The sequence below is a fragment of the Bos javanicus genome, chromosome 21 (assembly GCF_032452875.1).
Source record: "Bos javanicus breed banteng chromosome 21, ARS-OSU_banteng_1.0, whole genome shotgun sequence".
Lineage (NCBI taxonomy): Eukaryota > Metazoa > Chordata > Mammalia > Artiodactyla > Bovidae > Bos > Bos javanicus.
In genome coordinates this window covers 48,548,133-48,571,619 of record NC_083888.1, presented here as the reverse complement: position 1 = coordinate 48,571,619, position 23,487 = coordinate 48,548,133, and the positions used below count along the sequence as shown (strand labels likewise).

The 23,487-nt window shown below is 38.5% G+C and overlaps 2 protein-coding genes across 2 annotated transcripts in view; one reads left to right on the top strand and one right to left on the bottom strand.

The window, feature by feature from the left end:
- Positions 1–662: 662 nt before the first annotated feature.
- GEMIN2 (gem nuclear organelle associated protein 2) lies at positions 663–22,601 on the bottom strand. Its single transcript, XM_061394976.1, has 10 exons — positions 22,406–22,601; positions 21,941–22,025; positions 20,480–20,569; positions 20,154–20,213; positions 15,157–15,270; positions 13,566–13,610; positions 12,057–12,125; positions 10,668–10,778; positions 9,270–9,328; positions 663–1,076 (listed from the first exon to the last, which is right to left on the bottom strand). The coding sequence occupies exons 1-10, from the start codon at positions 22,573–22,575 to the stop codon at positions 1,037–1,039; spliced, it is 843 nt and encodes a 280-aa protein (XP_061250960.1). The 5' UTR covers positions 22,576–22,601; the 3' UTR covers positions 663–1,036.
- Positions 22,602–22,685: 84 nt separating this feature from the next.
- The window catches only part of SEC23A (SEC23 homolog A, COPII coat complex component), a 77,285-nt gene continuing 76,483 nt past the window's right edge, over positions 22,686–23,487 (top strand). The window contains exon 1 of the mRNA XM_061394971.1: positions 22,686–22,835. The gene's annotated coding sequence lies outside the window, so the exon portion shown is untranslated. The remainder of the gene's footprint in view (positions 22,836–23,487) is intronic.

Sequence of the window (23,487 nt, the reverse complement as noted above, 5' to 3'; positions counted from 1 at the left end):
ACAATTTCATTTCCCCATTCTTCTTGAAGCTAGAGGCAATTTATACATTCAAGGCCAACAGATGAACACAAGTCTGCTGTGGATTTCTGGAGAAGGTTTTGCTTTTATGAGAAAAGACTCAGATGTGGGAGGCTCTGCCTCCTTCCCCCACTTTTCTGTCTTGAACACAGACACACTGCTCTGCGCTGCAGTGGCCATCTTACCATGAAGGAAACACTAACAGACTTTCGGACACCTTGGTAGAGTGGAGTCACTGAACCAATGCCGGCTCCTCTAGGATTCTTATTATATGAGAAAAATAAATCCCTATTTGAAAAACCATTGCTACTTGGATCTTCCATCACTTAAAGTATGAAACACTCCCACCTGATATAGAAGTAGAAAAATTGTAAGTGATATGATAAAAGATGTGACAGAAAAATTAAAAGAGTTGACCTTCTATAGTATTACACAAAATGATTTGTAAAGAAAAAATTGCGTTTATGCAAGAAAGCTTTTAAAAATAAAAATACTGAGCTTAAAGAGAAAACATGAGACTAACTTTGTTGCTAACCATGACCACACATGCCATATAAACTAGGTCATCTTAATTCTAATACCAAGGACATTAGTCTGCTGTCTTGTTTTGTTAAAGAGTCAAACAAAATTGAGTAACCAAAACATATTTTCAATAAAATTTTATATGTGTATATGTAAATAAACAACAAAACAGCACCAAAGACCTCTACAATTTCACCATACAGTTTCCGTGTAGGATGCTTCATCAATCAATCTTTCACTTTTGCTTTAAAAGCACGTGATTACAGAAAACTGCTTATTCATTAAAAACTGGGTAAGATCTTTCAAAGATACCTCAGATGTTCAAAATAATACAAGCTATCTTCTGAAGATCAACGTGAGTTGCACAGGTTAAGTTGAAGACTCTTCACACAGTGCTGAAAATGTGAGGCAATCTGCACTTGAACTGGCACTGCACTTCCTCACACTCAGGCTGTCTTCATCACAAGTATCTTCTATCCCTCAGAGATCAGCTACATCAAGATGGCTCATCGGCCAAGTCACGCTGGTCAAAATACCTGGTGAAAAAAGAATTTGCACAGTGAAGGAAAGCATAAAATGAAAAGGGAACTTATGAACTGGGAGAAAATATTTGCAAACAATGTGATCCATGAGGGTATAATTTCCAAAATAAAAAAAGCAGCTCATGCAACTCAAAAAGCAAAAAACCCAATAAAAAAAATGAGCAGAAAACCTATAAAGACATTTCTTCACAGAAGATACACAGCTGGCCAAGAGGCACATGAAAAGATGCTCAACATCACTAATTTTTTGAGAAATGCAAATCAAAACTACAATGAGGTATCACCTCACGCCAGTCAGAATGGCCATCATCAAATGATGGAAAGGGTATGGAGAAAAGGGAACTCTCCTACACTGTTGGTAGGAATGGAAATTGGTGCAGCCACTATGGAAAAACAGTATGGAGGTTTGTAAAAAGAATTAAAAATAGAGTTACCATATGATCTAGCAATCCCACTCCTGGGCATATATCTGGAGAAAACTCTAAAAAGGTACATGTATATACATATATAAGGAATATTACTAAGCTTTAAAAAACAATGAAATAATGCTCTTTGCAGCAACTTGGATGGACCTAAAGACTATCATACAAGGTGAAGTAAGTCAGACAAAGATAAACACCATATGATATCACTTTTATGTGGAATCTAAAAAAACGATACAAATGAACAAAATGATACAAAACAGACACAGACCCACAGGCATAGAAAACAAGTTTATGGTAACTGAAGGAGAAAGGTGAGGGGCAGGGCAGGGGAGAATGAATTAGGAGTTCCCAATGAGCAGATAAGTCCCTAGCAGTCCACTAAGGACTTCCCTCTAAGGAGACACCCCCTCATCCAAGGTAAGGAGCAATGGCTGCGCTTTGCTGGAACAGCCGTGAAGAGATACCCCACGCCCAAGGTAAGAGAAACCCAAGTAACACGGTAGGTGTTGCAAGAGGGCATCAGAGGGCAAACACACTGAAACCATACTCACAGAAAACTAGTCAATCTAATCACACTAGGACCACAGCCTTGTCTAACTCAATGAAACTAAGCCATGCCCATGGGGCAACCCAAGATGGGCGGGTCATGGTGGAGAGATTTGACAGAATGTGGTCCACTGGAGAAGGGAATGGCAAACCACTTCAGTATTCTTGCCTTGAGAACCCCATGAACAGTATGAAAAGGCAAAATGATAGGATACTGAAAGAGAAACTCCCCAGGTCAGTAGGTGCCCAATATGCTACTGGAGATCAGTGGAGAAATAACTTCAGAAAGAATGAAGGGATGCAGCCAAAGCAAAAACAATACCCAGCTGTGGATGTGACTGGTGATAGAAGCAAGGTCCGATGCTGTAAAGAGCAATATTGCATAGGAAACTGGAATGTCAGGTCCATGACACTGGCAAGGCAAACTGGAAGTGGTCAAACAAGAGATGGCAAGAGTGAATGTCGACATTCTAGGAAATCAGCGAACTGAAATGGACTGGAATGGGTGAGTTTAACTCAGATGACCATTATATCTACTACTGCGGGCAGGAATCCCTCAGAAGAAATGGAGTGGCCATCATGGTCAACAAAAGAGTCCGAAATGCAGTACTTGGATGCAATCTCAAAAACGACAGAATGATCTCTGTTCGTTTCCAAGGCAAACCATTCAATATCACAGCAATCCAAGTCTATGCCCCAACCAGTAATGCTGAAGAAGCTCAAGTTGAACGGTTCTATGAAGACCTACAAGACCTTTTAGAACTAACACCCAAAAAAGACGTCCTTTTCATTATAGGGGACTGGAATGCAAAAGTAGGAAGTCAAGAAACACCTGTAGTAAAAGGCAAATTTGGCCTTGGAATACGGAATGAAGCAGGGCAAAGACTAATAGAGTTTTGCCAAGAAAATGCACTGGTCATAACAAACACCCTCTTCCAACAACACAAGAGAAGACTCTACACATGGACATCACCAGATGGTCAATATTGAAATCAGATTGATTATATTCTTTGCAGCCAAAGATGGAGAAGCTGTATACAGTCAGCAAAAACAAGACCAGGAGCTGACTGTGGCTCAGATCATGAACTCCTTATTGCCAAAATCAGACTGAAATTGAAGAAAGTAGGTAAAACCACTAGACCATTCAGGTATGACCTAAATCAAATCCCTTATGATTATACAGTGGAAGTGAGAAATAGATTTAAGGGCCTAGATCTGATAGATAGAGTGCCTGATGAACTATGGAATGAGGTTCGTGACACTGTACAGGAGACAGGGATCAAGACCATCCCCATGGAAAAGAACTGCAAAAAAGCAAAATGGCTGTCCATTTTGGCTGTCCTCCCCAAAGGGGAGGCCTTACAAATAGCTGCAAAAAGAGGAGAAGCAAAAAGCAAAGGAGAAAAGGAAAGATATAAACATCTGAATGCAGAGTTCCAAAGAATAGCAAGAAGAGATAAGAAAGCCTTCTTCAGCGATCAATGCAAAGAAATACAGGAAAACAACAGAATGGGAAAGACAAGGGATCTCTTCAAGAAAATCAGAGATACCAAAGGAACATTTCATGCAAAGATGAGCTCGATAAAGGACAGAAATGGTATGGACCTAACAGAAGCAGAAGATATTAAGAAGAGATGGCAAGAATACACAGAAGAACTGTACAAAAAGATCTTCACGACCCAGATAATCACGATGGTGTGATCACTCACCTAGAGCCAGACATCCTGGAATGTGAAGTCAAGTGGGCCTTAGAAAGCATCACTACGAACAAAGCTAGTGGAGGTGATGGAATTGCAGTTGAGCTATTCCAAATCCTGAAAGATGATGCTGTGAAAGTGCTGCACTCAATATGCCAGCAAATTTGGAAAACTCAGCAGTGGCCACAGGACTGGAAAAGGTCAGTTTTCATTCCAATCCCAAAGAAAGGCAATGCCAAAGAATGCTCAAACACAATTGCACTCATCTCACACGCTAGTAAAGTAATGCTCAAAATTCTCCAAGCCAGGCTTCAGCAATATGTGAACCGTGAACTTACTGATGTTCAAGCTGGTTTTAGAAAAGGCAGAGGAACCAGAGACCAAATTGCCAACATCTGCTGGATCATGGAAAAAGCAAGAGTTCCAGAAAAACATCTATTTCTGCTTTGTTGACTATGCCAAAGCCTTTGACTGTGTGGGTCACAATAAACTGTGGAAAATTCTTCAAGAGATGGGAACACCAGACCACCTGATCTGCCTCTTGAGAAATTTGTATGCAGGTCAGGAAGCAACAGTTAGAACTGGACATGGAACAACAGACTGGTTCCAAATAGGAAAAGGAGTTCGTCAAGGCTGTATATTGTCACCCTGTTTATTTAACTTATATGCAGAGTACATCATGAGAAATGCTGGGCTGGAAGAAACACAAGCTGGAATCAAGATTGCCGGGAGAAATATCAGTAACCTCAGATATGCAGATGATACCACCCTTATGGCAGAAAGTGAAGAGGAAATAAAAAGCCTCTTGATGAAAGTGGAGAGTGAAAAAGTTGGCCTAAAGCTCAACATTCAGAAAACGAAGATCATGGCATCTGGGCCCTTCACTTCATGGGAAATAGATGGGGAAACAGTGGAAACAGTGTCAGACTTTATTTTTCTGGGCTCCAAAATCACTACAGATGGTGACTGCAGCCATGAAATTAAAAGACACTTACTCCTTGGAAGGAAAGTTATGACCAACCTAGATAGCATATTGAAAAGCAGAGACAGTATTTTGTCAACAAAGGTCCGGCTAGTCAAGGCTATGGTTTCTCCCGTGGTCATGTATGGATGTGAGAGTTGGACTGTGAAGAAGGCTGAGCACTGAAGAATTGATGCTTTTGAACTGTGGTGTTGGAGAAGACTCTTGAGAGTCCCTTGGACTGCAAGGAGATCCAACCAGTCCATTCTGAAGGAGATCAGCCCTGGGATTTCTTTGGAAGGAATGATGCTAAAGCTGAAACTCCAGTACTTTGGCCACCTGGTGCGAAGAGTTGACTCACTGGAAAAGTGTCTGATGCTGGGAGGGATTGGGGGCAGGAGGAGAAGGGGACGACAGAGGATGAGACTTGATGGACGTGAGTCTGAGTGAACTCCAGGAGTTGGTGATGGATAAGGAGGCTTGGCGTGCTGCGATTCCTGGGATCACAAAGAGTCGGACACGACTCAGCGACTGATCTGATCTGATCTGAAGGACTTCCCTAGTGGCTCAGATGGTAAAGTGTCTGCCTACAATGCAGGAGATCTGGGTTTGATCCCTGGGTTGGGAAGATCCTCTGGAGAAGGAAATGGCAACCCACTCCAGTACTCTTGCTTGGAAAATCCCATGGATGGAGAAGCCTTGTAGGATATGGTCCATGGGGTTGCAAAAAGTCAGACACGACTAAGCGACTTCACTTCACTTCACTTCAATGAGCAGATATAAAGTACTACATACAAAATAAACAAGGTCCTACTGTACAGCACAGTGAACTATATTCAATACCTTGTAATAAACTATAATGGGAAAAAATCTGAAAAAGAATAGAATATATATATATACACATGCATAACTGAATCACTTTGCCAAACACCAGAAACTAATACAACATTGTAAATCAATTATATTCAATTTAAAAAAATTATACTTAAAAATATTAATTGCAGCACATTCAAAAAGATATATCTATATACATACATAAGGAATATTACTCAGCTATAAAAAATAATGTTTTTGTAATAGCAAAAGACCACAAACAACCCAAATATCCATCAATAAAGCGACTGGCTCAATAAACTACAGTACATCTACACAGTGAAACATTACAAAGCTTTTATAAAAAAAGTAATAAGGAAAATATCTACACTGCTACCATGTGATCCCCAGGATTCATTAAGTGAAAAAATAAAGCACAGAATGGAAAGCTAAGTACGTTATGTTTTGTAAGCATGTGCAGGGTATATATACATTTGCTTATATTTTTAAAAAAGAAACAGTGAATGGGAGGATAAATAAAAAATTAACGATAAAACATAACTACAAAAGGGAGACAAGAGACTAGAGGATAAAGGTGGATTCTAAAATGCTCCAATACAAATTACAATTTTAACTTTGGAACAATGTGAATATTTTATGAAATTATAAAACAAGTTTAACTGAAAATAAAATCAGTAACCAGACTCCACTAAATGAATCTTCTCCTATACTGGGTTGGTGGCATAAACCAAACAGGAGAGTAATTCCAAGTAATCTTAAACATGATGTTCTGATATATGTAACTAGTAAGATATACCATGGACAAAAAGAACTACAAAGAATTCTTAAAGGGACTTCAACAGTTTTACAACTGGCCATATTGTTAGTATTGTTATTCTGAAACTACCATGTGCATATTGTAGGATAAAGTCAATAATTACGTTATTAAGAAAAAATCAAGTAATCTTAAATTAGAACTGAAATATCAACTTAGACCTATGATTTTATTTTTCTTTCTAAAAAATACATACTTCATAGCTGTGTTCAATGAAAAGGCCTAAATGCAATGACCAACCCAAAAACACCTAGCTTCCCTAATGTTCAAATTGTGGACTATAGATACCATTTTCTACTTTGAAAGAGGAACCAACACTCCCAGGAGAAGAGATTAATTCCAGATCTGGATCCAGAAGTGCGCAAGATATAACTGAGTCATTTTGGCAGAGCAGAAAGTAAGAAAGCTATCAAAAGACCACTGAGGTTATAGACCAAAAAGCACAGGAACTGATCTGAAGGGTTCCCACTATCGGAAAGATAGAACAATTTGAGCATCAAAAAGAATGACTGCTATATCCCTTTACCTGAATGCGAAGATCAACCTCACACCGCTCTACCAGAGACAACTAGACACTGTATGCTTCCTGATGTGACACAAGAGCACACAGTTGTGTAAACACACACACAAACAAACCCCGTTATATATAATCAAACCTCTAGACCTACCTACCAGTTTACAGAAAACATGCAAGATAAATGAACCATTAAACACCACCATGCAGTTAGCTGTCAAAACCAAAATATGGGAAATTTTACAAGTCAAAGGATCCCGTTTTTTCAACAAATAAATAGCAAAGAAAAAAACCAGAAGGCCTGATGGGGGTACTTAAGAGACATACCAGACAAATGCAACGAGTGAATCCTACTTGGATCCTGGTTTGAACAAACATAAAAAGACATTCTTGGGACAATTAGGGAATATGAAACGACTGGGCATCAGATACTGAGTTATCACTAAATTTACTGGGTATGAGCCCAATATTACAGTCATGTTTTTTTAAAAGCCCTTTATCAGTCAGATACACCAAAACAGGAGAAATAATATGTCCAATATTTGTTTAAAATATATTAACAAAACAGATAAATGAAACATGCTGGTGTAGAGTTAGTAACTGTGGAACCTGGGTGGTGGATTGGTCTGGGGGGTTTATTTTACTATATTTTTATGTGTTTAAAAATCTCTAAAATAAGAAGCATAAAAATTAATTATGATTGGTAAAATAATTAAGGTGGCTAACAGTTATTGAGGGGCTTCCCCAGTGGCTCAGTAGTAAAGAATCTGCCTGCAATGCAGGAGACCCGGGTTAGATCCCTGGTTTGGGAAGATCCCCTGGAGGAGAGCATGGCAACCCACTCCACTACTGTTGCCTAGAGAATCGCACGGACAGAGGAGCCTGGTGGGCTACAGTCTAGAGGGTCACAAAGAGTCAGACATTACACTGAAGCAACTATGCATGCACAACAGTTATTGGATCCTGTTTGAATGGCATCCTACTCATCTGATAAGGTATTTCTATGAATTAGCAGCCATTGCCTTAAAGCTATCAAAAGAAAACCAACAACAAAAAACACAAAAGACTTATAACCATTTAAGTTACTTACACTGAAGCTGTTACAACAGAGTCAAGGCCTATGTTATCTGGTTATCAAACCTGCTATAACCTATAGGTTTTCCTAAGTGAAGTCTATAGCCTCAGAAACGTCTGCCCTACCTTCTAAGGATTAAATGAGTTCCTATTTTGAAGCACTAAGAAAAATGCCTGGCACAAACTGACCAGTAAGTATTAATTACCATCATTAGCATAATTATCGGAGAAGGCAATGGCAGCCCACTCCAGTACTCTTGCCTGGAAAATCCCATGGATGGAGGAGCCTGGTGGGCTGCAGTCCATGGGGTTGCTAAGAGTGGGACATGACTGAGCGACTTCATTTTCACTTTTCACTTTCATGCAGTGGAGAAGGAAATGGCAACCTACTCCAGTGTTCTTGCCTGGAGAATCCCAGGGACGGGTGAGCCTGGTGGGCTGCCGTCTATGGGGTCGCACAGAGTGGGACACGACTGAAGTGACTTAGCAGCAGCAGCAGCATAATTATTATAGATCAAGAAACTACATGCTGAACGTGTTTATATTTTGAAAAAGTATCTCATTTGGTAATGGGAAAAATGAACATAGTATTACTTAACATCCCAATATTTAAATATATTATAAAACATTTATAAGTTATTAGTGTTGGAATAAAAACAGACCAATGAACAAAAATAGCAAGTCAGAAAGAGACCTAAAATAAATACGTGTTTATGTATACACATATTCACATGCAAGAATTTAGAATATGAAGACAGTTTCATGTAAATTCCAGGTGGAATTTTAATGTAAGAAATGAAATAAAAAATATACTAAATAAAAATATGTCCCAACTGAAAATGAACAAAGGACACAGCAATTTAAAAAAACTGCAATAAAATGGAACATATTCTATCCTTATGGATAACCAAAGAAAATAAAAATAATCTGCATCTTTTTATTACTAGAATGGAAATATTTACATCAACTGAAAACGCTCAGTGTTGAACAGTAGAAGATGGGCACTCTCACCAACATTTTAGTGGGAACCCAGAGTGGTATGATCTTTCTAGAAGGAAAATGCAATAAATATCTCAGTTTTACAAATACATGCAAGCCCTTTAATTTATTTCCAGGAATTTGCCCTTAGGCAATAAATAGAGCTGTATGTATAAGAATCTTCAATGCAGCATTATTTATAGAGAAAAACTAGAAATAAAGGGAATTGTGATACATATAATGCTGTTTCCTTATGCCTCAACTTCCTCACTGTAAAATGGAAACAATACTTTCTACCACCATTAATAATGCTATTATAAAGCAAGAAGTCAAGGATTACTTACCTGCTAACCAAGCAGATTAATAAATTCAAAGCAGGAACCCTTTCATCATCTTTGCTGTCCTAAAAAGTAAAAAGAAAAAAAGAAAGCTTGAAATGTCATCTGTTATCCCCTAATTTTTTCTTCTTCTTTTATTGTGGCCTCGCAGCATTTGGGATCTTAGTTCCCTGACCAGAGGTCAAACCCATGCTCCCTGTGGTGGAAGCAGAGTTTTAACCACTGGATTGCCAGCAAAGCCCCAACCACCTAATATTCTTGAAGGAAGTTTCCTTTCAAGGTGCAAACCATGAACATTTTATTAGATAACAATAATAATCACATGGATATAGAAAACATCAAAGAAAACAGAGAAACTGTAGAGTTAATGATTCCTTGAGAAACATCTAAGATGTTCTTTTAAAGAAAGCTCCTGAATAGGTCCTAGAAAGGAATAAGAGTTTAGGGCTCTAAGGAGGTTAACTTGGGAGAGATACTTTTTCTGATTGCCAAGACTGAAAAAAGCCTGTGTCCTAACTGAACACTAATGGAAAAAACATATATAAACATATTTTAAAGAAAATATTTCAGATCAGGGCTCTCAATGACAAAGGAAGTTGTTCCTGAACTATACATTTCCTAAAATTCACTTTAAATATCTAGTGAGTAGTAAGTTACATTTTGCTCAGAGTACAGGGCATTTAAATTAGTCTGTGCCATCTCCTGGAAGTTTAATGAAAATATTTTGGAGTAGTCAGTGGAGAACAGTTATATATTTTGTACAGGTGAAAGAAGGAATGAAAAAAAAATCAGCTTAGCCTGGCATCGAATTAATTTACATTGTAATGCTGCAGGCATGAGTTAGAGGAAGGGTCTAACCTGAAAAATTCAAAACCATTGTTATGCCAGAGACTGTTGGTTGACCACTCTGGCTTCTTGATTCCCCTTATTATGTAGCAAATGAAGCTCATTTTTAGATGGGTACACTGCCACTCAACTAAAATAAACATTTCCTATAGTTCCTTATGGTCATGTGACCGAATTCTGGCCAGATGTGCTTGTAAGAGGCTCTGAGAAGGCTCTTCAGAGGGGAGGACCTTCCCTTCTCCCCAGCTTCCTTTAGTGAAACATACTGGCGGAGCCTGGATTGTGAAGTGAGCCTGGGGAGGGAAACCCCAAGTGGCAGAACCCGAAGGCCTGGTTATGCCACCTTAGGTCTAATCTGCCTGCCTTCAGACTCCCTTTGTCTGAGAAAAACACCTCCATTTTACTTAAGATAATGCTATTTTGGACTCTTCTACTACACGGCTAAATCTAATCCTGACTAACAACATAGTCCACCTTTTGTTATTTCACTGAAATCATTCTTTACCACCACAGAAGCTGCTGAGTGCTTCCGACGTGAAACAGTGAGTCTGAACTTACCACCAGAAGCCTCACTTCAGAGCACCTTCTTGCAAGCTGCCGAATCAGTGAATGAGCCTCCGGTAATAAAGGTTTTTCAAGACAAGCCAATAAAGCATACAGCCATCTTCCCTATACAGGATTTAAAAAAGTAATAAGTAGGCAAACTACACCATAAGTTTAATTTATAATCACTTAATTGTACCTCAGAAAGGCCGTTATCAAGTTATATTCCACCAGCAGTACACATGACTGAGTTTATTTGGAGCAACACATCACTCCAGGGACTACTCAAAAGTGTTAGAACAAAGTTTAAATAGCCATTTGTGCAACACACTAAGTTAGCTCCTCAAGGAACCCCAAGTCAATGGCTTTTTTTTCCATTTAAAAAAAAAATGGTTTCGCTCTATTCAAGCTTTATTTCAATGACTTTTTCTTGAACAAAAAGATTCACATCTAGGTTTCTTTCATAAAGGGTGAGTGGGATTCTCTTCTACGTGAAAAGAGCAGGTATACATTTAAACTTGACCAGAAGCTTCTGGACGGCAAAGATTATATCTTGTGTTTTGACTGGGAGCCTTGAAGCTTCAGATACACTCTCTTTTGCAAATATCCACAATAGTGAAAAATACTTGTTTTTAAAATAAAATCTAACTGCAAAGGATGATAAAATTTCTTATTAGGGGATTAAGTGGGCAATTCATTTACATAACATCTATCAAATTTACCCAGTTTTGAAGGTGAAAAATTTTTAAGCTGTGAGTGTAAAGCAATAAAACAGAAGGGCAGTACAGTAGAGTTGGTCAGAGTACAGCCAAACTGCCCCAGCATGAGTCTCAGTTCTGCCAGTTATAATCTGTGTGCCCTCAGGGAAGTTACTGAATCCCTATGTGCTCCAGTCTCCTCATCTATAAAATGGAAATAACAGCTCACAGGTTATTGAAGGATTCAAGGAGTTATTATACATAAAATCCTTAGAACGAAGCCTGGCACATATATTTGCTATTATTCCTATTTCTGATATTCTTTAGTGGACTGGATTTCAAAGCCATTTTAGAAAACGCATTTCAAACTTCTCTAAGCCAGGACTATTTGAAATGGGGTCTGCGGACTGGTAGCCATCCTGTTTGTTACTGATCTGTGAAAATATAAGCAGATTCTCCCAGGATATAAACCAACTATTCGGTTGATTTTTTTTTCTCCCCAATGCAAGATTCTCAATGAAGGAAGTACTATGTTGATTAACATTCTATTGTAAGTTCCTTATTTTACTGCAAACAAGCAATTGTCTGCATTATACATACAGATGAATAACACATATATATATATATAATGTAGAACCATAGCTTACATATAAGGTAAGTATATATAATTTGTCTGCATTATGAAAAGAAAAAGATGCAATACTACCAATTCCGGAGTAAAGTCTCTTTCTCCAAACCAATTATTCAGATATTCCAAGACACTGGTTACTGTTGCCTAAAAAAAGGGGGAGGGGTAAGAGATGGAAGAACATCATTAGTAATAAAACACTGACAAGTTCAAGCTGAGTTACATTAAGTTCAGTGAGAAAGCAACTCTGTTTAAAATGGACTTCTTCTTTAGACTTAAAGAGAAACCTTTAACTCTATTTAATAATTTGATTAGATGGAACACTCAGTGAGATGAGGCTGTTTTGAGAAATATTTTTATATATTTTCTATTATCAACACGGTTTAAATCCTAGGATTTAGTTAGTAACTACTAATGTAGTTCAGAACTATTTTTTTAAAATTCCCCACTCTCTTAAAAAAATGTCTTTGCATAAATTCAGCTTATTTTCATTAAATCAAAGTACAAATCTAAACACAAAGTTAGCTAGAGAAAGATTAATTTTAAAGCTATATATCGATAGACTTTATCAAATTCTCTAGCTTATTCTAGTATAGATGCTGCTGCTGCTGCTGCTGCTAAGTCGCGTCAGTCGTGTCCAACTCTGTGCGACCCCATAGACGGCAGCCCACCAGGCTCCCCCGTCCCTGGGATTCTCCAGGCAAGAACACTGGAGTGGGGTGCCATTTCCTTCTCCAATGCATGAAAGTGAAAAGGGAAAATGAAGTTGCTCAGTCGTGTCCGACTCTTAGCGACCCCATGGACTACAGCCTACCAGGCTCCTCCATCCATGGGATTTTCCAGGCAAGAGTACTGGAGTGGGGTGCCATTGCCTTCTCCGTAATATAGATGGGACACTTACAAGTCACTCTCATTGAATTTAGTATAATCATTAGAGTATCTTAATGTAAATGATCAAGTAAGTAAAACTGTAGGCCAGTATATTATTTACAACAGAGTATGACTTGTTAAAAAAATTTATCTTCCAAGGGTATCCAATATATGTGAATACTAAACAATCAAAGTTTTATTTGCTCTTTAAGTGGGTAAAAGAGTTCCTAGTGCTGAGAGACTAAACAACTAAAATTCATATTGCTTCCCTTTTGACCCAAGAAATTCAAATTTCATTCTTAATGAAGTGTGCCCAACATCTGGAACTAGAAATAGCAATCTAACCTCAGTATTTTTTTCAAACCCCATCATCTAAGACTTATGACTGAAACATTAACGTATGAATAGTTTAGCACCATGATAAAGAGCATGAGTTCTGAAGTGAGATCAACCTGGGACTGAATTCCAGTGCTGCCATTAAAATTGGCTAATAAACCACAATGACTTAATCGCCAACTGTTTCCTCATTTACTCAAAAAAAAGTATATTAATAATAATTCCCCATATAAGGTTGTAGTGAGGATTAAATAAGAATTTTAAAGAGTTTAGGACAGGGTCTTACATACTGTAAATATTAAATAAATGTATTCAAATATCTTAACACACACTGCAAACAGAAGAATGCATATATTCTTATTATTATTAGATATATTTTACCTGATTCATTCTGCTAACAATACTAAGCAAGGGAGGAAAACCAATCTGAAAGAAAAATGAGATTGAAGTTTACTAAGCGGTATTACAAAGTGGGGGGGGGGGGCTTCATTTTTTTTAATTGGTGAATTTCTCAAAATGCTGTTTTATAAAAACAAAAAATAGACAAAATTCATTCCTTATATATTACAATAAAACATTCCATGAACTATTATGCTAATAATGCCCAAGAAAACAATGTCTTGACACATGAATATATAAATGTAAAAATATAGAATGATTTGAGTAATGAAGATATTAAAATAAAGCATGTAATAGAAACACAGTATGGTATCAGTAAGTTGTGCACACTCAAAAATCTTTAGCTAAAGTAAACATTTTGGGGAAGTATGGGTACTTGAATGAGTTCTTTCAAACCTAATCTCCTTTAAATACAATTATTTTGGACTTTAATGTTGGGAGCTTTGATTATGAAAACAGTACCGACTTAGAGAAACTTAAGTGGACACACATTAAAGTGTATTTTGCAATAATAAACTGAAAAAATATACATTCTTTGCCAAATTAAAAAATTTTGAGAAGTAACATACATTAGGGATATAACCCAATAGAAGAAACGCTGTATGAGAAACAGCATCAAATTAGCTCCCAGAGAACTGAATCTGTCTACACTCCCACCACCATGCATTAAGAGTGCCTGTTTTTCCAGCCCTTATTAAGAGTATGTCAAACTTGCTTTACCAATGTTAACTGAAAAATGCCAGCTCAGTGGAGCTGTAAGTAATGTTTTGATTTTAAGTGAGTTTCCGCATCTTCTCATATAAGAACAATTTGTATTTCCTTCCTGTGAAATGTCTCTTTACATCCTTTGCTTGTTTTTTTTGTTTTTTTTTTTTTTAATTGGGGTCTTGGTCTTTTCTAGTGATTTTCAGAGCTTTTACATTTAGGGGGTAAACTACTTTTAAATGAGAAAAACAAAACGTGACACCAAAGAGAAAACAATAAATACCTATTCAACAGAACAGACAACATGGTATAGGGAGTTACCAGTAATGCAGATGTATGAACATCTGCAAGCTTGGGGGCAGGTGAATCCTGAAGGACAAGTAACAGCTGGCCACATACTTTATTATTAAAGTCATATGAAATATAAATAATCTTTATATTTATAAAATATAAATTAAATATAGCCTCAACATTTCACTGCCAGAATATGCAATTTATTAAGCATTTTTAAGCACCTGAGTCAAGTTTTCCTTTGTTTCCCTGACTACTCAGAACTCATTGTTTGACCCTTGCCTAATCATTAAAAAAAAAAGTCCTATCTAGCTCAAAAAATTATTAAACAGCTAAAGCACATACTGTTTTAGAAAATACGCTGATATAAACCAGTCATATATTATTTGCTTTTTAAAACTTTTTTACAACCTTGGAAAACAAAAAAGCTATTATGCTTCTACGTTTAGCAAATGGGCTTACAAAAATAATCAGGAGACTGGATTTGGCCTAAGCTATATTCTGCTAAGTCTCTATACTGAATCTTGCACCAAAACTATGACCTGTTTTTTGTTTGTTTAGTCACAGTATCACTTACTTGTACATAATCGATTCCAGGACTTTCACTTGCAGGTGGTCCAATAGCCCCTTCAGCACATAACCTTTCACCTAGACAAAATTTTTTCCAGCCTTCTTCATCTTCAGATCTTGGCTAAAAGAAAAAAAAAATGAATTTACTTATGTATTTTCTTTAATACTGAACAATGAAAAAACAAGCGAGGATTCCTTCATATTCCCACCAGCTCACACAAGCATACAGTGCTTGTAATGCAGTGAACTGTGTCTCCTCAAAATTCCTATGTTGAAACCCTCACCTCCAGCATGTGATGGTTAGGAGACTGAGTCTTTACATCAGTGATTAAGTTAAAATGAGGTGGGTAGAGTGGGTCCTAATCCAATCTGCCTGACATCCTTGTGAGAAAGAGGAAATTTGGACAAAAAGACATTAGGGATGCATATGCACACAGAAGGCCATGTTCGGACACAGCTAGAAGATGGCCATCTGCAAGCCAGAGAGAGAGAGTGGCCCTTAGAGAAACCTGCTGACACCTCGATCTCAGCCCTCTAACCCACAAAGCTGTGAGAACACACCTTACTGTTTGGTAAGCCGCTCCATCTGTGGTGGTTTGTTACAGCAGTCCTAGCAAACCAGTACAGGACCCAAGTGGTCACACCATATGTGGGACACTTTTAGTCTGGATCATACTTTAATGAACACTGACAAGCAAGTACGTGCTCAAAAGAGGGTGATAAAGACGTAAAAAAAAACACACTAAGAATGCTTTCAAGAATGAAGCCTGTTTATCCCAAGGAAGGAGACATAATTACGTACTTCACATAAAAGGCTGTCCAATCAAAGAAGGAATAGATTTATTCTACATTGTCAGATGAAAAAAGCATGACCTTTCAGCACAACCTTAACAGAACCTAAAATTTTTAAAATATATATTTATTTATTTATAGTTGCTTTATAATACTGAGTTAGTTTCAGGCGTATAGCAAAGTGATTCAGTTAATAGAACAATTTTTATTTGGGCACATCACCTCACAAATCATTTTACATACACATGCAGTTTCCCCCCATGAGGATAAAGAGCTTTCATTATATTCTCAGGAGAACAAAACCCCTAAAAGGTAAAAGCCTACTGTCCTGGAACAACGTTTTCCCATTACTCCATTAAGTCAGAGACTGTTTCTGCTTCAGGTAGCACTGAAAATCCTAATTATTACATATGGTTGGTGTTTAACAAATGATTAGATCAATCAATCAATGTTCAAATTTACATAGTTGCCTTCAAAGGTTGCTTTAAAAATTCATCATCTTATAATTTACATATTTCTGCCATGATGAATATATATGTTCAGTTCAGTTCAGTCGCTCAGTTGTGTCCGATTCTTTGAGACCCCATGAATTGCAGCATGTCAGGCCGCCCTGTCCATCACCAACTCCCGGAGTTCACCCAGACTCACGTCCATCGAGTCAGTGATGCCATCCAGCCATCTCATCCTCTGTCGTCCCCTTCTCCTCCTGCCCCCAATCCCTCCCAGCATCAGTCTTTTCCAATGAGTCAACTCTTTGCATGAGGTGGCCAAAGTAATGGAGTTTCAGCTTTAGCATCAGTCCTTCCAATGAACAACCAGGGCTGATCTCCTTCAGAATGGACTGGTTGGATCTCCTTGCAGTCCAAGGGATTCTCAAGAGTCTTCTCCAACACCATAGTTCAAAAGCATCAATTCTTTGGCACTCAGCTTTCTTCACAGTCCAACTCTCACATCCATACATGACCACGGGAAAAACCATAGCCTTGACTAGCCGGACCTTTGTTGGCAAAGTAATGTCTCTGCTTTTGAATACGCTATCTAGGTTGGTCATAACTTTCCTTCCAAGCAGTGTCTTCTAGTTTCATGGCTGCAATCACCATCTGCAGTGATTTTGGAGCCCCCCAAAATAAAGTCTGCCACTGTTTCTACTGTTTCCCCATCTATTTGCCATGGAGTGATGGGACCAGATGCCATGATCTTCGTTTTCTGAATGTTGAGCTTTAAGCCAACTTTTTCACTCTCCTCTTTCACTTTCATCAAGAGGCTTTTTAGTTCCCCTTCACTTTCTGCCATAAGGGTGGTGTCATCTGCATATCTGAGGTTATTGACATCTCCCCGGAAATCTTGATTCCAGCTTGTGCTTGTTCCAGCCCAGCATTTCTCATGATGTACTCTGCATATAAGTTAAATAAACAGAGTGACAATATACAGCCTTGACATACTCCTTTTCCTATTTGGAACCAGTCTGTTGTTCCACGTCCAGTTCTAACTGTTGCTTCCTGACCTGCATATAGGTTTCTCAAGAGACAGGTCAGGTGGTCTGGTATTCCCATCTCTTGAAGAATTTGCCAAGTTTATTGTGATCCACACAGTCAAAGGCTTTGGCATAGTCAATAAAGCAGAAATTGATGTTTTTCTGGAACTCTCTTGCTTTTTCCATGATCCAGCAGATGGCAATTTGATCTCTGGTTCCTCTGCCTTTTCTAAAACCAGCTTGAACATCTGGAAGTTCACAGTTCATGTACTGTTGAAGCCTGGCTTGGAGAATTTTGAGCATTACTTTACTAGCGTGTGAGATGAGTGCAATTGTGTGGTAGTTTGAGCATTCTTTGGCATTGTCTTTCTTTGGGATTGGAATAAAAACTGACCTTTTCCAGTCTTGTGGCCACTGCTGAGTTTTCCAAATTTGCTGGCATATTGAGTGCAGCACTTTCACAGCATCATCTTTCAGGATTTGAAACAGCTCAACTGGAATTCCATCACCTCCACTAGCTTTGTTCATAGTGATGCTTTCTAAGGCCCACTTGACTTCACATTCCAGGATGTCTGGCTCTAGGTGAGTGATTACACCATCGTGATTATCTGGGTCGTGAAGATCTTTTTTGTACAGTTCTTCTGTGTATTCTTGCCACCTCTTCTTAATATCTTCTGCTTCTGTTAGGTCCATACCATTTCTGTCCTTTATCGAGCCCATCTTTGCATGAAATGTTCCCCTGGTATCTACTGCTATGTAATATTCCACTGTTTTGATGGAGGATCTTCATTTGTTAAATCAGTTAATTATGTTGTCATTTCTCTTTTGACAAAATTATATCATTATCATGTTACTGATGCAGCTTCTTTTTGAATTACATAGGTACTCAAAAGTCCTTACCTTGAGCAAGGAAAAAATGTATCTACCTACCTACTGCCCTCTCCCTCTTTTTACCAGGAGGCCTCACCGTACAGTGAAAGGCTTTCGAATCAGACAAAGTTTGGTCTGTATCTCAGCTATACTTTTTATGAGTTAAATGATCTTGGGCAAGTGATCTTAGTGTCATTCACACTTTTCCTAGAGCAGAGCTTCCAACTAGTATACAGAAGCATATAGAGAGGTTATACTGAATCTCTCAGATTTCAGCTGGTAGTCTTAGGCCATGAGAACAGCTTCCTCCACTTATCCCAAAGTGACATCATTTAAAAGATGTTAGGAAGCACTGCCTAGAAGAAGCTTCTAAAATCTGAAATCTATGGGGAATTCCCTGGTGGGCCGATGGTTAGGACTCAGTGCTTGCACTGCAGGAGGCACGGGTTTGATCACTGGTCAGGGAACCAAGATCCCACAGGGAGCACAGCATGGTCAAAAGAACCCCCTGAAATCTATGAACCATCTGAAACAATGAGCAAAATTGTATGAATAGGTGCATTTTCCCCTCTCTGAAAATAAAAAGCTTTCTTTTGATTCTCCAGATGAATATGAGACTCCCTAAGAGGTTAAAGAGGTTCCCTGTTTGCTCAGTGGTAAAGAATCGGCCTGCCAATGCAGGAGTCTCAGCTTCAATCCCTGGGTTGGAAATATCCCCTGGCAAAGGAAATGGCAACCCACTCTAGTATTCTTCCCTGGGAAATCCCATGGACAGAGGAGTCTGATGGGCTACACTCCAAAGGGTTGCAAAGAGTCAGACACGACTGAGTGACAAACACTTTCACTTTTTCAATGGAGATACAGACACAGGGTACAGACTTGTGGACACAGTGTGGGAAGCAGAAAGTAGGAAGAATTGGGAGAGCAGTGTGGAACATACAAATTACCATGTAAAATAGACAGCCAGTAGAAATTTGCTGGATGAGACAAGGAACTCAAATCAGGTGCTCTGTGACAACCTAGAGGGGTTGGATGGGGTGGGAGGTACAAATGAGGTTCAAGAGGGAGGGGACATATATATATACCATTCATGTTGATGTAGGGCAGAAACCAATATAATATTATAAAACAGTTATCGTCCAATTACAAATTTTAAAAAATTAGTCTGCTGCTGCTGCTGCTGCTAAGTCGCTTCAGTCGTGTCCGACTCTGTGCAACCCCAGAGACAGCAGTCACCAGGCTCCCCCGTCCCTGGGATTCTCCAGACAAGAACACTGGAATTGGTTGCCATTTCCTTCTCCAATGCATGAAAGTGAAAAGTGAAAGTGAAGTCGCTCAGTCCTGTCCGACTCCTAGCGATCCCATGGACTGCAGCCTACCAGGCTCCTCCGTCCATGGGATTTTCCAGGCGAGAGTACTGGAGTGGGTTGCCATTGCCTTCTGAGTCTAAGCTGATAAAACATGAAATAGTACCTTCCAGTAAGCCTGACAAACTTTACTAAAAAGTCAGTCACTGGTACTGGTACCATTACCTCATCAGGAAAATCCAAGAAGCCTTTATTCAATCTTTTTGTAAATACTGAAAATGTATTTACTTTCTTGAAAAAATGTCTAGAAGAACCTTTGCAGACTTGTAGAGACCGATCCAAAGTCTCTCAAGATGTGGATTAAGGGTGTCATAAACATAACTTGCATTACTTATTCTATCCTTTTCAGGCAAAAAGATAATGGAACTGTTACTATCAATAGTAGATGGAGAGAATGAAAATAATATGGATTAAACAAGAGAATCTTTAAGAACTGGAAGTAAATATGGACTATTTCAAATAGTTATACACTGTACAATCTAAAGAGAGAAACTTACATACCATGGTCACATTACTATCCAACTGTTGTGATTTCCAGTGACTTCTATGTCTGTTCACACTCTAAAGGAAGAGAAATCAGACATATGATCTTCATAGAATGGATAACTCAAAAGAAATCAGTTGCTGCACAACATTCTAACAATCTTAAAGCCTGGAAAATATTTCAAATTGTATTATGTTGAGTGATTATAATAATTTGGTAACTGATTCATGAATATTCTTATCTTTATATATTTAGTAGTCCCAATTTTTCCAACTACAGTCTAAGAACAGAAAAAAATCTGAAGGAAGGCTTTAATTTGATTAAATGATTAAAGCACATCTACCTGCCGAACAGTCGAAAATTGTGCCACTTGTTGCTGTTGCCACTGAAGAGTAGGGGAGTATCCTTCTGGGGCAGGCTGGCATCCTGAAAGCTAAAGATCAGTTCATAAATTTTAGAATCAATGTTAAGTGTTACCACTAGAATCTCAAGCCTCTGCAAAGTAAAAGCAGAATCAAGAGGAAAAATGAGTAATAAAGCAAGTACGACTATACAAGAAAGGAAGTACTTTTTGCAGATGTAAAAAAGGAGGCAATTCATTTATGTCTGAGTTTAAAACATCAGGAAAAGATCCTTATATAGTTGCTTTAGTAAAAGCAATGGAACAATTTATAGTTGGAGTTTCTATAAAATCCAAATATGAGACCTAAAGATATAACCCAGTACTACCTTTCTATAATAGCAAAACTATTTGAAACAAAAAGACATAATGCAAACAAAACATTCTGGTATGAGCAGAATGCAAATAATTCAAGACATCTGACTTTACAAGGGCTACTTTTGTTTCTCAAAACAGCACACAGGTCACAACTGATCACATATTGCCTTGAAATAAAAATGAGTATGGTCACATTTCAAAAGTCAGGTATACAAGATATCATCTGTCATCAACTAAAAATTTCTGTAAAGGAATTATATGAAACATTATAGTGTCTGAGTTAAAATCTCCTGATAATAAACATCAGATAAACAAATAATTAGAACACAAAAGGAAAAGGAACTGTGGTAATTTAAAAACTGCTACTCTCCTTCCACCATAGGTTAAACAGCATCAAGTGGACCTTCTGTGGCTACTCCGTCCAGACTAGTTCTCCCTGTTACTTACTGGTCATTATATGTTAACTCTCTTCACAGCGATAGATATGATATATAACTGTTTGCTTTTTCAATGTTTTCCTCAGGAGAAGCAAATTCTACAAGGGTAGGGACTTTCTGTCTCATCCTCTGTTGTATTCCCAGTGCCTGGCACATACAGTTGCTTGGTTTAAAAATGTGCTGGATAAATAAATGAATGAAAAGGTTCACAGTGGGCACCTAGGTAGAAAAGTGTGATACTTGGGTTTTTATTTTTAAAAAACAAAATCTAGTCAAATTCAAAACATACGAACTACTCTAAGATTAAACGCCAGCCCAATAATAATTATGAACTGGTAAAAGGTACCTTAAAAATAAAGGCTAGCATAAATAACCTATTTAAAGACTCCATGAAGACCGGATCATGCTCCTAAAATGTTATGAGCAAATCTCCAGGAATGTCAGGGTTACTGAAAGCCTCTCTGGAGGTAGTAAACGCCAGTTGTCCTTTTGGGGGAAAAAGTACAAGCAATTGTCTAACTGAACATACATAAGTCAAATCTTACATTGTAACTTAACCTGTCTCATACTTTCTTAGGGTGAGCCTCCATCTTTTAATTTGCGGGGAAGGAAAAAAAAAAAAAATCTCCTGACATATAATAACACTCACAGAAATATTCACACTTTGCTTCCTTTTCAACTTCTTTGGGTCAATTTGAGCTACCACAACATCTGGACATTGAGCTGCTTCGATCCTACAAACAAGTAATAAATGCAAAAAAACGTGATTACTATTGTTCACGTGTAGTGTTAACAAGCGATCCAACTTCTACAGTTCAACATAAAATTACAAACTTCAGAATTGCAATGGAAGCTCTAAACAATAAATTTCTAAAATTATCTGGACTGAAAGCAATTTAAGAGCATGTATCTTGTCACGAGTAATCAGGTTTAATAAAATGAAGTTCACAGAAACTCGCTCACACAAAGATGTAATCAAGGGATTTTGTTCTGACAGAGTATGGGGACGGGACAGTACTGGGGCTTTATCGCACTTTGGGGTCGAGCGGGGTACGGGCGCTGTGCCCAAGGGCGTAAGGACAACCGGCCCACCCGCACAGGGTCCAACACTCACTGGACCCGCCTCAGGTATTCCTGGGGAGTCCTCGGAGGTACGCTGGGATCGAAACTTTCCGTCAAGTCGCAGGGCTCCACCGGCAAAAGCCGTGGCATCAACTCCTCCACCGCAGACTCCGCAGGTACCCACGCCATAGTTTTCAATGAAGAGCGTCCCACCCAGCGCATGCGCCAGAGCTGGGGGTCACAGCGCAGGCGCACGTGAGGCGGGTTAGGCGCGGAGTTGAGCAAGAGGCCGGCCTTAGGGGGCGTAACTGCGCATGAGCAAACCTGAAGTTTGTCCCAGAGTTAAACGTCCGGTGCTGTCGTGAAGACTGCGAACTGAGTTCCTTGTAGAAGTGGTTCTGAAGTTTTTCTGGGTTTTATTCTTATACCTTTCTAAGACTGAGGGTTATTAACTTTTATGCATCGTTAGTATTGAAGGAACTGTAAGTACTTTTTAAGTTAATGAGCAGCTACTGTAACAATCATGTATTGAGCTTTAAATTCACATCACCTGCATTTCCTCATTTAATTTTTACTGTCTTTTAAAGTAAGTGGTATTATGCAAGGTCTGTGGGGGGCGGAAATCGACTGAAAGAGGGGTTAAGGACAATTGTAATTTTCTTATAAAGCAGAACCATTGGAAAAGACCCTGACGCTGGGAAAGACTGATAGCAGGAGGAGACGGGAGTGACAGATGATGAGATGGTTGGATGGCATCACCAACTCCAGGGATATGAGTTTGAGCAAACTCTGGGAGATGGTGAAAGATAGGGAAGCCTGGCGTGTTGCAGTCTATGGGATCGCAGAGTCAGATACCACTGAACAAGAACAACAAAAGAGAAGAGCCAATTCCAACCCAGATTTATCTGTCGCCAAATGAATGTAAAATTAGTTTCCCAGAGGAATTTCTTGTACCTGGCTGTGCCAAAGATCAGTTTATATTTATCCAAAATTGATATTATTACTACAGTAGCCATTCCTTTTTGTTTTTAAGAAAGATTTCTTAAATAGTGCAAAGAACAAAGTTAATGCCAACACCCAGAAGTTATCATTATTCTCAGGGGAAATCTTGTGAGGGGGTACTATTATTTCCAC